The sequence below is a fragment of the Heliangelus exortis genome, chromosome 1 (genome assembly GCF_036169615.1).
Source record: "Heliangelus exortis chromosome 1, bHelExo1.hap1, whole genome shotgun sequence".
In the NCBI taxonomy this organism is placed as follows: Eukaryota; Metazoa; Chordata; class Aves; order Apodiformes; family Trochilidae; genus Heliangelus; species Heliangelus exortis.
Window position 1 is genome coordinate 144,451,501 of NC_092422.1, and position 17,489 is coordinate 144,468,989.

Here is a 17,489-nt window from a genome sequence, read left to right on the forward strand (position 1 = left end):
CCAGGACAGCACTTCACCTTTCTGGGCTATGCAGGCTGACACCTCCACTTTATATGACGGTGCTTGTGCACCCCTCAGCAGCCAGAGCAGAGGAGGCATCAGGGCAGCTCCCGCTGAGGGGCACCCACCCTCGGCCTTTCAGCTGGGTAAGGAACATCGCCATTGTTTACTGCTTATCTGAAATCAGCAGCAGCAGCATGGCTGAATTACTTCTCCTCTCACCCCACCCACAAAGCAGAGCCATGAATCTTCAGCAATGCCACGGGACCTCTCCAGACTTTCTGGCTAAGAACCGGCACCCCAATTCGGGGTCCTGCACACCAGGATGGGGTGGTGGGAAAAAGGGGGGGGAAAATGAAGCAGGTGGACGTGCCTGCCAGCAGGGCCTGTGGGATGAAACCAGGCAAGTGTGCATACCCCAGCACAGAATCAAGTTACCCTGCAACAAAGATAGTGTGTGTATGTGCAAAGGAGGGAAGTCAAATCCTTCTGCCCGGCTTCCAAGGAGTGCTTTGTTGCTAAAATAAACCAGTGTTTGTTCCTGGGAGTGATGGGGAGCTGGACTCTAGAAGCAAGGGCAGTGAGAGCCTCCACCTTCAGAGTTACAAAGAGATTTATTAAAAAAACAAGAACAAAAAAAACAAAAACCACAAAACAAGCTAACGACAACTTGGGAAATGATTACTCTTCAACTCACGTATCTAGGTAAGGAACCCAAGGGCAAACTGCTAATCTCAAGGGTGCCCAGGAGCAGACAAAACTACGCACAGATGACTAACTGAGCAGCCTAACAGCTGACTGCTCCAGAGGAAATTCCAGTCCTTGCTGAAAGGCTGAAAATATATATGCTTTTATATATGCTTTTACTTAGCTTGCTGGATCTGTATAACACTGCACACGTTTTTCCTGACATTATTTTCCATACTCCACCAGAAACCCAAGTAATTATTCTACTTCTGAAAAAATGATTCTGTATCCAACTTTTGCTGAAACGGCGTTCCCCTTCTGCCCCAAATTCCAGAACTATTCCTGCTCCTCTCTTAACCTCCAGTGACTACAGATTCCTTCCAACAGCACTCCTCCACTACCTGGGATGTCTCTCAGTAACACCAAAACCCCATAAAGCAGAGGCACATGGGAACAGTCTTATGCATGTGGAAAAAGAAAAATATATTTATATACAGGTTTCACAAATGGCAGATAATGAGCAGCACTACACTAAAGATTTTGCCTTCCAGGCACCTGCCCAGAACTGTTCTCTCCAGAGGAACTTTTAACTTCAGGAAAACCCTGCTTGATACACAGTTAACAGTAGTTGCTCTATACAATATTTTTGACAAGGGAAAAACTACAGCCCACTGTGTGTAGAGGCTGCAAAGAGCTAAAGCCCAATGGCTAAGGCCACTCACGTTAGTGCAGAGTCCTTCAGCTTTCCATTCCTTATATGTGCAAAGTGTGCAAGCCCTCACACACGCTGCTCTACTCACCCAGAGGTACATCATGTTAGCCTGGGTTCTTCAAAACCCAGCAGTGAGATGATCCGGCAACGCAAGACACACTTCAGTAAAACAGTCGAGACCGAGGCTGGTTGAGGGTTTGGTGTTGGTTTTTGTTTTTTGGATTTTTTTTTTTTAAGGAGGGGAAAATTAAAAAAAAAAAAAAAAAAAAAATCTGAACGGCTCAGTTTGAGGCTTAGAAGACGTCTCGCCTCCTCCACCCCCCTCCTCCAGCTCTGGCTGCTCTGCGCTCTTCTCTCGCACTTAATCTCTCGCTGGGAGTTCCCAGCCCCGTGTGTCTGTACTGGCGTGCACAGCACACACTCTGCATTCGCCTCCAGGGAATTTCTCTCTGTCATTCTGCTTCTAAAAACACAATCTCGGCCTCACAAGATTCTTGCAAGAGGCAGGGATGGGTGGGGTTAGTTAATAAAGGCAGCCCGGCTCCCAGTGCCCGAGCGGGCTTACTGTAGAAGAAGGATCTTCAGACATGAATGAAGCAGAATGTTGTCCTCCAAGGTCACCAGGAGCGGGGACACATTTTCCCCAACCCTGCTATTTGCTTCTCCAGGAATCAGAAATCTGAAGATGCTCGGTGCCATAGGCAGGTTCTGCTGCACATTTTCATCTACCCGACTACTCAACACCCAAAATTCACTCACAATTCAGTGGCTGTATTTAATCATTAACCAGTGACAGGCACAGAGGAGCACAACTAGGGGGATCCCGAAGGTAAAGGAGAAACTCTCGTGTTGTGACAGCCACCCTGGAGCTCCCACGGGAGAAACCACCCCATCAGTGTGAGCAGGGAAGAGAAGCGACTCACAGATAAAGGGGTTAATGCAGGTGGCTCTGCATGAGTATTTTACAGACTTGCATATTGCTAAAGGGAAAGCAGCAGCTGGCTCCGGTTCCTCTGAGTGTATCGGGTTCCCACTTGCCTGAAGGCTGCTTCCCCCGAGTCTGTCAGGGGCGAGCACCCTCTCGCAGCCCGGCTCTCCCAGCCCACTCTCCCATTTTCACGTTTGACAAAGCTCTGCCGGTGGGGCAGCAGCCCCAGCAAATCCATGCTGAGCAAAAGACAAGTCTCGCTCCAGCTACCTCGACAAGCTCCAGCAAGTCCTTCCCCGCACCAGCGAATCCTCGTCCCATCCCCCACGCCCGATGCCACAGGACAAGTGTCACCTCTCATCTCATTAATCAGTTAAACCACTCTTCCAAACTAGGAAAACGGGTTCCTCGCCCCCTTTCCCACCTCAAAATGAAGAATCGACTTCCCTCGCTGGGCTCCAAATACCAAGTTAAAATTGGCCCCTCCTCAAACAGGGGGGAGGGGGAAATTTAAAAAAAAAAAAAACAAAACAAAACAAAACAAAACAAAAAACCCCACCCAAACATGTTTTCATTGAGGCACTGGTCTCCTTGGAAATGAGTTTTGAAGAAATATTTTTATCTCAGCCAAAGATATATAGAAATGGTGCTCTGGCTCGTATCACCCCTACTCTCTTTTCTTACAGATCACTCAAAGGCAATCCAGTGAGCTCAGAGCAAAGCAAGCAAGCAGCCATGCATCCTGTCATGCTCCACCCAGAAGCCAAGCCCCATCTACACGGGGCAACAGGCTGGTGTATCTCCCACTGGAGAGAGCACAAACATCCCAGGCATGCTCCATGCTCCCCAGCCTCCCCTTCCCTTCAGCAAGCTGCAAACGCACCCCAGGCCCAGCTCCTCCCAGGTACAGGTGCAAAGACACGGGATGCCGATGGGCTCTGAGGAAATACATGCCTGTTTTTGCAGTCCCACATAAAAAAAAAAAAAAAAAAAAAAAAACCTAGAGAAAAAGGTTATGCTTGTGACCAGGATACAGAAGCCACAGGGAGAGACAGGGAGGACACTGCTTGGCTTTCCAGCTTGGATAACCCAAGCCCTGCTGCTCAAGGGAAGGAGCAGGAGCACTGATTCAGGAAGCTCAGATGTCACGGGTTTGTTCAACTGCAGCATCTCTCAGGACTCCCATCTGCTCTCACCTTTTGGCATGACGGGTCAGGTCGAGAGTGTGAAAAGCAGCGTTCCTAAAAATCACTTACTCCACCACAGTCTCCAAAGAGAAAAAAGCATGTGATCCATAAACCTGTTCTGAAATGCTCAAGAGGAGCAAAACAGCAGCCATGCTGACATTTGCATCATGGTTAGACATTTCAGTTAACATTTCAGCAGCAGGGTCACACCAGTGGAAGCTACTAGTTCATCCAGCCTGCATATCCAGGCAGAGACTTCTGCACCCAATAACCTTGATGGCATTTTCAAGGTTTTCTTCTGATCCAGAATCCTGCTCCAAAAACGAACTTGCCATCATTTTAATGAAATCTGAGACTCCTTGTACGTAGAGAAGAAAGTGAGAAGACATGTTGCTAAGGTGAGCAAATCCAAATAAATCCTACTCCATATGCATTTCCAAGAAGACTTGAAAAAGATGAGTGGTTAAAACTATGCCGACGAGTGACCAACAAGCTCCAAATAAAAAACAAAACCTTGTTAAAAAATGAAAAAAATCACCCTTTTCTTCCCTAGGCTCTCTCATCCTTTAGGTTACTCTTACAAAGGAGAGAAAAGAAAAACTTCCAGAATAAGGCTGTTCTTTAATTTTATCAACTGGGACTCATTACAAATCATCCCAGTAACTCCACAGCTGGACAGGTCACATTCAACCTCCAAAGCAAAACAAGACCTATGAACCCTCTCTCAAATAATCCAAATACTGGCTTGAAATCCATCTGCCACTGTTGCTACTAGGCCACCACCTCTCAGCTGAAAATATATGGGATGTTTACTGAGAGCAGCAGACTTCTGGTAATGAAATACCCTCAGTCCTGGAGCACTTTTTGATGAACTGCAAAAGCAGGTTTCTAAACGTTCAATATTCTCAAACAGTGAGAGGAGCACCTGACCAGTCAGGAAATGATGCTGTGGTATTCTGGCACAACTGAGCTGTTACTGCCCAGAAGTTCAAACCAACCTTAAGAATATGAAGTGTATACCCAAGACCATCCACAGTTGCAGACAGTACTGGCAGTAGTGAGGTGACTATGTCATCCTCAAATTATATGCAAGAAAAAGATTTATTTGGCCAATAAAAACATGGGGGGAGAGAAAGAACTAGATGACCTATTAGGCCTTCTTTAAGCTTGTATTCAGATTTTTCAACTACATTAGCTGATATGTAAAAGATATCAGTAGAAGATGATATTTTTCTGTAAGTAGCAAGGGGATGGCAGGATATTAATGAGTCTAATTCCAGAAAAACAAAGACAGACATGACTGTGGCAGGCTTCTGAAACAGGTAGCTAGAATCCCCTAAAAATGCTTTGTCTTAATCCTAACAGCAGTGCTTTACAGGATATATGGCAGAGAACTTGGAAGGCTGCTGTGGGCGATCTCTTAGGGATCTTTTCTGTCTCAAAAAGGACTAAAAGCAGAAAAAAATATTTTAAATTGTATATATCCCAGACTGAAAAAGAAAAATGTTCAGAGAGCTGCAGACTAGTGAAACACTGGTGTCTCTTCTCTGATGGGAGGCCGTTGTGTAAATCAAAGTGAAAGGGGAAGAAAGCAGTCTGCAGATATTAGTGATTGTTCGAGAGGTAAGGAAGGTGCTAGCAAATAACAAAAGGAGAAAGAGAAAAAGAGAGCAAGTAACCACCTATTTAATATTATATCAAGGTATTCAACAAAAATGTCTGGTAAAACAGGGGAAAAAACCTACCTGCTTCTGTACCAGTATCAAAAACCTTAATTACATATAAGAAGAATTATATCTGCTCAGGTATGTTCATACATTCAACCCAAAAATGCTGCTAGTATGTAAGTTTCAAAGAAGGCAAATCCTTTAAAAATAATTTACAAAAAGTTCTAACCTATTTAGGAATGATCTGAGTGGGCAAACATGGAGTAGGTATGGCACGGTTTCAAACTGACGTTATCTGCTTCTAGCTGATTGTGTCTCAGAGGCATATGATTTCAAATGCTCATGGATTAACATTCTAGCAGATAAAGCTCAAGACAGGGTACAAGTCTGCTACACACTACCAAAATCACATTAGATAGCACGCAGGATGAGTGACTAGCTAAGCACCTCTTCATAACAGAGGAAAAAAACCCCAAACATCTGATCACCAGGAATTTCAATCCGAAAGACACTTGCAGGGGCCATCAGGGGGCTAATGCCAAAGAACACCTTCAAAATTTCTAAATTACAGAAAATAATTTCTTACTTCAAGAGCTGTTACATAGAAAAGGAGCAATTCCATGTTAGATTCCATCTTGACCGAAAAGAGCAATCAGTCATAAAAATAGAAATTAGCAGTGTCTTAGGTAAAAGTGATTGTGACAATCACATTTGGATATATGGAAAGAGAATAGAGAATAAATCAATGTAACTACATACACACCCAGCACTTGAGTGGCACCAGAGGTATATTGACATATTTTTCCTCGACAGACAGATTGCTTATTGGGCTTTCTTGTCACATACCCACACTTGAACACTTGTATATATCCTAGCAAGTGAAGAAGAAAAAAAAAAAAAGCTGAGAGAAGGAAATAGAAAGAAAATTAGGAAGGGGGAAAAAGAAATTACAAGGGAGTCCTAATGACAGGAGGTAAATCCCACAGTCAGAGCTGGAAGACAATAATGAATTTTTCAAAGCTGCTTCAGAATAGCAACCCCAGCAATCATTTTGACCTGCTACTATAGGGAAAAGGTAGAAACATCTCCAATGCTGATGAAAGAGCCAAAGCATTCAATATATATTCCTGTTCTATATTTGGAAAAAAGTCAGCTGTTGCAGCCTGCGATAAAGAAATGCTTCCCATTCCAGCAGTAACTAAGGAAGATGTTCCAACAGCTACCCAACAGACAGCACTGTTGTGCTCTTGTCTAGCTCGAGCCTTCACACAGAAGGGATGTAACCAGATAACTACTGGGTTTTAACCAAACTACAGCTGTGAACAAATTCAGGTGTGGACACTCAGGAAGGCCTGCAGTCTGCACCAAATTGCATTTGCAGCTCTAATAAGCCCCAACTATAGTACTAACATTAAACCTGCTGTAAGGCCAAAACTACAACTGTGGTGCAATCCCTAATTGTAGGTGTTTGTTGGAGCCCATAGTATGAAAGCCTTGCTGCTGTTAGCTAAGTTTGGCCAAAATATTATACCTTTGTCAGCATCAGAAAACTGCATCAGGAAAGCAGTGCTACCAGTGAGGTCACCAATGCCAATTTTTGCAGCATCTGTATTTTCCTAGAAGAATCCATGTTGGAACTATTCTACTAATGAGAGGCAAAAAACATCTCCGTGGTGAACAAATCAAAAAATGAAGTGGAGCCTAATAATGGGAGGTTTGCAGAACAAAGATGCAGATAGAAGGCCTCAGGTAGGGAAGCACAAACTAAATTATCCACCTGAACACATCTAGAAGTGTTCAGAAACATGAATGAAAAACACTGATGATAAAAACATCTATTCCGGGTGTTTAATAATGCTTCCTGGAAGCCTCTCCTGTAAAACAAAACTGTAAAATAGTTTTTTAAAAACAGCTTGAACTCTAAAATAAGATGAAACTATTTACAGTTGATAAGAACTTTTGAATCTATGCATTCCTCTTCTCTATGCAATCTTCTTCGGCTGAAAAGTGGGAGGAGAGGTACTCTGAGGCTGGGCTAGGTTTAAAAGAAAAATCTTATTTCAATGCAAAGCAAAACAGTTGCTCTCAGAGACAAGAGCCAGACCAAGCTTTCACATTGTATGCTAAAGCTGGATTCTGACTGAGGATAAGGACTCTGTCGTTGTCCCACCATGATAAACATTTCAAGGACTATCTACAAAAGGTCTGACTGGAGATGGGAAGGCAGACATGCTCTGTGGTGCTCAGAGTGAAATTTCTCTGACTCAGTGGCTGCTTTCCACGGCTTATCTGACTCCAGCAGAACATCTCAGTCAGAGAACAGGGGAATCAGACTCCTGCTAGTTGTGGGGTTTGAGTATGCACTGTGTCTTGGGTTTTTTTATTTGGTTTGGTTCACTGGTTAGTTTTTGGTTTGCCTTTTGGCTTTTTTGTCTGGTTGGTTGGTTATTTTTTGTTTTTTAAAGAAGATTAGAGATGGTGCTGGGACGTCTGGGGAGAGGCACAGAAGGAAGTCCAGGGCACACATGCAGTTCCTATGGAGATAAGAGGATCTTCTTTGAGGTAGCCTTACTCCTTTGGGTGCAGCTGAAGACTACACTGGTGGCAAAGCACTGCTCATTTGCAAAGACTCCCTCCACTCAGGATCCTGGTATAATCTTTGATTATCAGAATTTCTAAACCACAAGGTAGATTTCCTCTCAACACCCAAAAGGACTGCAGGAAGCCTCTTTCTGCATTATCCTGTTTGTGAAAGGAAGCAAGAAGAATATAAAGTGCATACAATAAATCACCCAGAAAAATCCCACAATCCCTTTTAGATGTTTTGCCAAGCACATAAGCCAAATGTTGGCATATTATAAGGAAAAAAGCCATTTTGTTATAAAGCAACCCATTTCATTACTGGAAAATTAGATTACCTGTTCTCTCTACTGCAGGTATAGTTCAGCTAAGCAGCAAAAGGCTTCTGGAAAAAGATTACTTATTTAAAAGCAAACTATCAAGGGCTAGTTCATTTTCCACAAAAAGCAGAAAGCCTGAAACAATAAAACACCTTGACATACAAACAAACCCAACAATTTTCAGGGACTGTCCTGCTACTGACTTCATTTAGTAATCAAATCTCTAAATAAACTTCAAAAGGTCTCAGTTCACAGGCTTATCATTCAAGTACATAGGGAAGGAAAGAAAAAAAAAAGGGAAACTGCTACCAAGGAAAGCTTTTTAGGCTGACTTTGTTTGGGATTTTCCTCTTCTCACAAGTATACTCAAGAGCACTATTCTGGAAGGCACCGTCAACCCTTCAAGAGATCCACAATAAGCTCAGTAACCAGAAAAAGTACGTCACTGAAAATGTGTTCCCAGACAAAAATACATTTTTAAATTAAAACACAGAACACCCACATTAACCAAACTAAATCGCAAAGTCAGAGAATTCAAAGTTAAACATTCACAAGCATGCAAATATTTAGATGTAAGGAATTCTTACAGCTGCGATGTACTGGTTTGGGCACTCATCTGCAGAAACAAAATTGTGATGCAGCTGCTCCCAGGGTACAGCAAACATGAGTTTGGGCAGCCAAGTAGGAATTTCCATGAACTACACCTGTCAGCCTTACTACGGCAGAACAGGATTTAAGTTTGCAATCCTCCAGCACCTTCTGAGAAGGTAGCAAACTTGAGATCTGCAGAAGAAAAAGCATTTCTGCAGCCGTGTTACCACCCTACACTCAATTTTCAAGCTGTATCTTCTCCAGTCCATCACACCTGGATCTAGTCTGAAGTCCATACTGAAATGTAGCAAATGTATTTAGATACTTTTAAGAGGGGATTAGAATAAGCTTAAATCTTTAAATCTTTGCTTTTATGTTCAGGTCACCAGTAGCTGCCTTAATATCTTCCCTAGCAATGTCCAGAGAACATAGTTTGATCTCCCTTCAATTTTTCCATGAAGCAGCAAAAAGTATTGCAGAGCATCAAACTCCAGCAAGTCTATTTTTAGTGTCAAATCCAGAACACAGTATCCAACAGAACAGATAAAAGGAAGAAAGATTCTCTATGCCCTAGGACTTACTTGTCAGTGCTAAAGAAGGTATTTATTTAGTTGTGAATTTTAAAGAGGAAGCCAGAAATTAAAAATATGTAACTCGGCTCCTACCTCATCAACTCATGTCCTTCCAGTCCACAAGGGAAACTATACAGAAGGATGTACTGATGGCATCCAAGTGTTACCCTGTTCAAGGTGTGAGACTTCAGTTGGCAAGACAGAAACTGCTTCGAATACCTCATCAATGGAGCTACAGCATTATTATACCACTTTTTGTCTCCATGCTTACCATGTCAAGTGGCTGTACTGCATCAGTGATTCATCAGCACACCAACAATCCAGCAAATTAAGAAAGGATACGAAGATGAGAGCATTGCAACAGTAGGGAAAAGGCGATGAGAGGAGATAGCTCTCCTCCCTGGACCACCTATGGTCTGAAATTTACGGTCTGAAAATATGCTGAAATTTTGGCTTAGGCCTGCTGCTGATAAAGGGAAATACAAACAGAGAATAGTACCATCCTGCAGAAAGAGACTCCTCCTGGCTTGTTTGTGCAGAGGAAGGTTAACAATGTTAGCGAGTTATTCGTGAAGTAATGGATACCGTCTTGCCCTGAGCAAATTCCTTTTCAATAACAGTAGTAATTTCCTAGGCAATACAACTATATCAAGGTATAATGGCTACTATATTTATCTACATAGGCCCTGTACTGCTGGGATCTAATTTACTACAGTGTAGAAAGCAGTTTACAAATCCTGGGATAGTAAAGTTGATAAGAGACAGGAATAAAATTCTCTCCTGTACTGCTTGGTTTTAATATCCCTTTTTAAGAGTACAAAAGATGTTCTTTCCAACTTAGAAAGATTCAAAGACTAATAAACCCCAGGAGTGGACTGCAACTACACCTATGAGAGGGAAGAAATCAGCTTAACAAATATTACATTGTGTATGTTATTTCTATCTTTATTGTCACAGCTGCTTTATTTCTTCTTTTATTCAAATGACATTCTTTCAGTTGACCCTCTGAAAAGAAAAATAATCCGTGACATTCACCTTGAATCCTTACATACCTAACGAAGACAAAATATCTGAAATCTGTGATGTTTTTGTTAGCTGAATACCTGAAATGTGACTTCAGGATGAGGAATGGCTCAAGTATATAATCAGTAAAGAAGAAAAGAACGAGTCTAGCTAATGAACAGGTAACACCAAAAAATACCAAATAAAATTTCCCAAGAAACATCAAAACTAAATTCCTAAAAGACTTTGGTGGAACACAGCATCAACCTATGACAAGTAAGGGTGGGTGAAAAGAGACCAAACACACGTGTCAGGGGACTGCAGATACCTCCATTACATAATGCTAGGAAGAAAACCCAGGTGAAATTGCTATCAACAGCACTAAAAGCAAAATATTTCAACAGGGGTATTGGCAGTTGTGAAACCACATAAAGGAACAGCAGGCTGTTCAAATGTAAAAAGCATTAATAAAGCATAAGACAAGAGGCATAAATAGACATAAAACACAGGGGAAGATTTCTAGAGGACAGAAATGCAACTGGAAAAATTTAGTTACAAAATACAATATCCCCAACTTCAATTCACAATGATAGCAAAGGTCAGTTGTCAGAAAAGCAATTCTGCTACTGATCTCATTCGGAGCAAAGTGATCCTTAACCATACCACTGCCATCAACTTCTAGCTGGATTATTCTGATGGCTGCAGAACAGCTCTCTCCACCTGACTGGTTCCTCAGGGAATTACGAACATGAGACAATTTAGAAAAGTATGTGTATGTAAAGTCCAACTCTTCCTGCTTTTTAAGCAAAAGTCTGTTCATTCTTCAAAGTCTTTTTAGTGTTCTGATTTAACAGGGGACTTTGTGCTAGTGTTTGGCTGAAGCAGAGTTTATTTTCTTTATAGTAGCTAGCATGGGGCCATGTTTTGGATTTGTGCTGATATCAGTGTTGATAATACTGGGGTGTGCTTTAGTTACTGCTGAGCAATGCTTACAAAGAGTCAAGGCCTTTTTTCTGCTTCTCACACCACCCCCTCACAAACAGCAAGCAGGCTGGGGGTGCACATGAAGTTGAGAGGGGACATGACCAGGACATCTGATCCCAACTGACCAAAGGGATATTCCATACCATATCATGCTCAGCAACAAAATAAGGGGGGAAGGCTGGCGGGAGGTGGGGGGCAGGGTTCTGATCAGAAACAGGGAGTGCTTGGTTGGGGGTGAGGAACTGTTTTATTTGCATCACTTGTCTTTCTTGGGGTTTACTTCTCTCTCTTTGTTACTTTCCTTCTCAATACAATATTTTTATTATTGTTGTTTTAATTACTTTTTACTATATTATTTCAATTATTGAACTGTTCTCTCAATCTGTGAGTTTTCTCCCTTTTACTCTTCCCATTCTCTTTCCCCATCCTGCTGAGGGAGGGTGAGTGAGCAAGAGGCTGCATGATGCTTATTGGGCATGCTGGGATTAAACCACAACAGACTTCCAAGAAGGCAATCAGATGGATACTACTTGTACCTTTTAACAGGACATTTTGGCATTCCGTAGACCTTGCATACAATAAGTACTAGAAACACCCAATTTGAAACATGGGATGTTCCAACAAATTCAGATATATTTGTTAGCACTTGTGTCAACTGACTTACTTGGATCAAGAGGATTTTGGCTCTCACAAGAGCAGACCAGTTACAGATCTGGTCTTCAGCATCGCTGCAGTCTGTGGGGTACAAACATATTGTGACCCTCAAACACCTTCAGCTGAGCTTGTGCTAAGCCTGTTCCACCTTTCCTTCTTTCCCCCACACTCTGGCATAAAAAAATTTTAAAAATACAGTACTATAAATTCTATTCCAATGGCTTGTCTGATAAAATCTTGGCAAAATTAGGTTCTTCCATTAGAGACTGATTGCAGCTTCTTTACTCTTCCAATTCCTTTTCAAGGCAGACTGAATGAATGAGTGGCAGATCCTTTATCTGCAGTTTAGATGAGATGAATGGTATGAAGTAACTATGGCCAGTCAACATGTGCCATTATTGTACCCTAGATACTATGCAATACATTTTCATCTTATCTTAATCCAAATTTAAGCTCTGAAGTGTAGCCAAACTGACAACTACCCACTAAAGAAGCTACGCAACAAAAATACATGAAATTCTTCCCCGTTCCCAAATTCCCAGAAAGCAAGAGACAAGAACAATCTTCTTTTCATCCTTGTGTGACCTGAAGAACGCATGTTTCCTTTCAGATAAAGGCCTTGCTATGGTTATCTATTGCTAATGTAACTACAAACTAGATTAGAGATGCCCAGAAACCTCGAAATACGTACAGACAGTCAGTGGTATCCTAATTCTAAGTCTGAAGGAAATCAAATGCTCCAAATTGTGCCTAATGTAGTTAAGTTTGCCCTTTAGGTAGGATAGACCAGTTAGAACATATTACACAGAGATATTAATTCTTGAGTGGGATTCAGAGGGCTGACTCTGTCTGTGGACTGTGCCAGTGTATTTCAAATTATTTCAGAGACTAACACTCTTCCACAACAACAGCGACTCAAAAAATACAGCAGTTCTCTGTCTAGGGTAAAGTTGGCAGCAACTGGGGACTACACTGCTGTCAGAGTTCAGCTCCCAGTTCTGAAATGCCATTCTGCTGGAAATACCAAAGAGCCTAAATCCAGCTACATATACTGAGGGACGTAAAATATCTCTATCTCAGCTTTCAACACAAAGCTCTGGAGTCCCATGACATTTATTCCTTTGACCCCTGTCAGTCTTCCTCCTGACACTGCAAAGGACTTGAGCTAGCTGCCACAAATGGTTGGAAAACAAGATGTTCTCCAAGCACTTGGAATTGAGGTGTACTGTTTTAGCTCAGGGAGACCATGGCGAGAAGCCAGGGTGACAGGTGCCCCAGAAAGAGAGATGATGATCAGACTGTTGCCAGCATTAGCCAATGCTGTCCTCTTGACCTATAAGGAAGGGGAGCACGTGCTCTCCAGGTGTATCAGGAACAGATGGATCAGAAAAGGCAAGGAGAATGTGTTTGCTGGCAGTACCTGAAGTCTCTCCTTAATAAAATCCAAACATGAAGGAATTTCAGTGGGTCTCATCAGATACAATCCTACTGGTAAACTTTTATTAGGTCTGGAAGCAAGCAGAGCTCACTGCTGCCATGACATCAGAGTGCAGCTCATCACAATTCACAGGCAGGCACCAAAAGAGTTAAAAATGCAGATTCCTGCTAAAACTGCCAAGAGCTACAAACCTTCTCCTGTGTGGGCGGCAGCAGCAACTAAATCCACTTCCCAACAACTGGCTGGCCTGGAAAAGAGAGGCAGGAAGAGACAGGTCATGGGGGACAGCCCCCCCCCCCCCACACACACACACCTCAAGTAAAGAGCAGCACAGCATCTGCTCAGGTTTTCAGCTGAAACTGGTGAGATATCTCCAGACTCTCGAGACAGCAGCCTCTGACCTTTATCAGGAAGAGCTCCCTTGTCCTCTAATCACAGACTTCCCAGAAAACACAATCTAGTCAACAATTAATACAGAGTGGAGGGGGAAAGCAGCTTCATACATCAAATTACCACTGTGAGATTTTTAAACACATCTCCCACCAAAACGGCAGAAGAATTCAAGCATGTTCTCACAAGCCACCTCACTCCCACTAGCATTATTTAACAGTACTTATTAAAAATATTTTCTCTCACCTCTCCCCCCACCAAATAAGCCTGTCCCCCTCCCCCCCAAGCCTTGTTTTGCAGATGTTGCCTGCAGCAGCACAGCTTCTTGCCGTGAAAGCTTCAACACAGGTGTGCAGAGCGTGACCTGGGCAGAATTACATGTGCCATTTCCACTGGGAAATCTAAGAGACTTATTAAGCCAGGACAGTGCCGATTAATCTACTAATGGAATGAATCAAAAGTGTGTTCCTGGCCCTTTCCCTTTCACATCCCAAAGCCTCGGGGGAGCTGAAACCATCTGGCAAATGCCTGCTCCAAGCAACATTATGCTACTGCTGGCAATACCTCTCCCTTAATACTGAAAAGAATGAAACCATCTTCTCTCCACTAGCAATTCTCAGGAGCACCTCCTTAGCTCGTTGAGGTAGTCCGCTTGCACGCAGCATCCTTCCCCAGCCAAGGCAGAGCTGCTCACTCACCATGCAGGAGAAGTCAGCAGAACAGAAAGCAATCTCATTCATTAACTCTGGGTCCTGCTGAAGCAGCCAGCAGGAGCAGGGTGGTGAAGCAGTGGCCGCACTCGGTGTAAGGTGGGTGGGTTGTCCTCCCACAGCAGGTCCCGGCCCCAGGCGGGCAGGAGCATGCTCGCCGCCCAGACTGAGGAATCGCTCCTGATGGATTCTCTCAGCCCTTTTCCTCATGCAAGGCGAGTTGCAGGTAGGGTAGCAAGGAGATTTATGTTCTTTTTTTAATTATTATTTATTTATTTGTATTTTTATCTCCTCTAAGTACGCTCGAAATGGAGATGTGGCCAGAGAGCTAACAGGGAAATCAAGATACTGAACATACCTAGAAGCAGGGGACTTGCTGCCACAGGCTTTGTGGATGCCAAAGATTTAGACAGGCTCAAAAACCATCTAGACAAACTCAAGGTTCATACATGATACATGCTATTACTGTGAGACAGAGGGAAGAACTGACTCAGAGATGCTGAACACCCCGCACCCTTTGAGTAATAAGCAAGCTCAGGAGGAAAGAGAGCTGTGAAGCAGCTGTCACAAAGAAAAGATCTCTGGCCCTTTTAAAATCATACAGAAGCAGAGGAGACTCCTATCTTGCAATTTAGACATATTAAAAATAAGAACAAGAAAAACGGAGAGAGTCCCAAGACAACAGCAGTCATATGGCTGTGGAATTATGTAGATGGTAACAACTGGCTTCTGACTGTCACAGAATGACACAAGTACAGGGCAGGGGAGATAAGAGGTCCTTCTTGCTCAGAGGCAGCACAGAGCATGTTTAGACAAATATCCATCAGCAATTGCCTAACTTGTTATTACAGACTTCTTGAAACAGCAACTTTGGTCCCCTAAATTACTGTTCTAGATTGAATCAGAAAGTGTTTTAGCTCATAATATCTAATAGAAGCCTTTCCTGATGCAAATTAAGCTGACTTCAATGGACACAGTAAATATTCAACCCCCATCCTCTACACTTCTCTACTCTTCCTTTTTCTACAGAGGGAACAAGCTCAATACTTTCCTCCTATGTCTAGCTCTCTCAGCCACATTCTCTTGTTATTTCCTGAACTTTTTCCAAATTCTGTCTGTATCTTTCCTGAAGTGCCTAAAACTAGGTATAATACTCCACTCACTGGGCTGAGCTCTGAAGAGCTTATAATAATATAGTAATTTCTGCAGTGATATAGTAAAATAGTGATATAGTAATTTCTGCACCTAGAAATGCATTTCAGGCTTTTAAGACCACAAAAAACAGCACCACATCTGCAGTTTATCTTCAGTTATGCCAGATCTTTCCTTCACTATTACTCTTAGCCACCTACCCTCCATTTTACATTGTGCATAGTTTCATTTGTTAATACAGCTTGGTTTTGTTTAATTTCACCTTGTTGTGAAATTTCTGTTGATCATTTCTGCAGTTTACTGTGATCTTTCTGACATCTAATCCTACTTTCCAAAGGCTGACAGCCCCTCCACATACATACACTCAGTCACTAATTCATTACCATGATGTTTGTTGAGCAATGCAGAGCAGACCACATTAAGACACACACATGCACACACACAGAAAAAAGCATGATATAATTACTCCAAATACCAATAAAAATGTTTTCCAATAAAATGCTCAACCCCTTCTTAATTTCACCTTTCATTTGCCCGGTTTATGTAAAGGTCATGTGAGACTGGGTCCAAAGCCAGTAGCTTTCTCCATCTGCCATGCCTGCTGCTGTGTCAGGGGAGAAAATTAAATTGATCTGACATGACTGGCCCTTAAAAATTAACATAGTATGTCTGTTGTTGCCTTAATTTTCCTTACTAAAGGATCTGACCATAAGCATCTGATCTTTTCCAACATCTTTCAAGGTTCAGCAACTAAACTGGAACAATTTTATTTCTTGGGATCTCTAGCCTCCTTTAAAAACTTTAGGACAGAAGAATATTTATTCACACACGCTCCCTCCTTTCAAAACCTGTGAGATTTCATGATGTTCAGAATACACACTGGAAACAAGCAATAGCTCTAGCACAGTTTATCCAGACCTGGAGGAGCACATCCCTGAGCCCTTACCCTAAGTGTGCGTCCATCTTGCACTGCTCTCTAACCAGGAGCAGTGCTATGCAGCACGTGTGCCTTTTGATGAAATGAGCTCAGGCCAGATGTCTGCTCAAACCAGGAAAGTGCTGCTAGAGATTGCCTGCTCAGGGTCCCCCCTAAGAGCGAATCTCTTATTACCACCACTCCTTCCCAAACCTTCCTCCTGCATTTCCCCTCTGCTGACCCCATAAACATTTTGGAACAGAGCAAAGACTTGCATTAGGAAAACCACAGAATCACAGAATGGTTTGTGTTGAAGGGACCTTAAAGATCATCGAGTACCAACACCCTTGCATAAGCAGGGACACCTCCCACTAGACCAGGTTGCTCCAAGCCCCATCCAACCTGGCCTTGAACACTTCCAGGGATGAGGCACACACGGAGTAACAACTGGACTGGTCTGTGGCAGCTGTAGGAAATTGAGTGCTCTCTGTGCTAAAAAAAACCCAGGGCACAGAGTTTGCTTTGTCACCCACGAAACCATTTGGAAGATCAGATGCCTAAGCAGGCCCCGTGGAGGGGCAGCACTGCCTGTCTCATCCCTCTTTGGATGCTCCTTGTTCTGGGTTCAATCAGCGACACATCCTCTCCCCAGCCCTCTACACAAAACTTCCCTTGGCAAGGAGAGCCAAGACAGAAACTTACACAAATTACCCCTAAACTCTTGCAGGGCGCATCAAACCAAACCCTCTACCCCCTCCCTCCTACGGCCTTAGCTCTTCCCGCCCCTACCAGGGGCTTAGACCAGGAGACAACCCGAGACTCAGACTCCACGGAGGGAGGGAAAGCGGCAGCCCCGGGCCGGGCCCCAGCGCCGATCCGCGGGGCGGGGCGGCGAGCGCTGGCCGTGCGCCGGCTGCCCTCTCCTGGCAGCCCGCCGCCAGAACCAACCCGGCACCGGCCCCCTGGCCTGCCCCACGGGCACACTATCCCCCTGGCCCG

General features: G+C 43.3%; 1 protein-coding gene across 27 annotated transcripts in view; it reads right to left on the minus strand.

Annotated features, from left to right (window-relative positions):
* The window catches only part of RBFOX2 (RNA binding fox-1 homolog 2), a 174,451-nt gene that overhangs the window by 112,563 nt on the left and 44,399 nt on the right, over positions 1 to 17,489 (minus strand). The window contains exon 1 of one of the 27 annotated variants that reach the window (XM_071729676.1): positions 1,488 to 1,754. The exons of the other annotated variants lie outside the window; for them this stretch is intronic. Coding sequence (XP_071585777.1) covers positions 1,488 to 1,502 — 15 coding nt within the window. The 5' untranslated portion in view covers positions 1,503 to 1,754. Of the gene's footprint in view, positions 1 to 1,487; positions 1,755 to 17,489 lie in introns of those variants that run through there. 27 annotated transcript variants of the gene reach the window in all.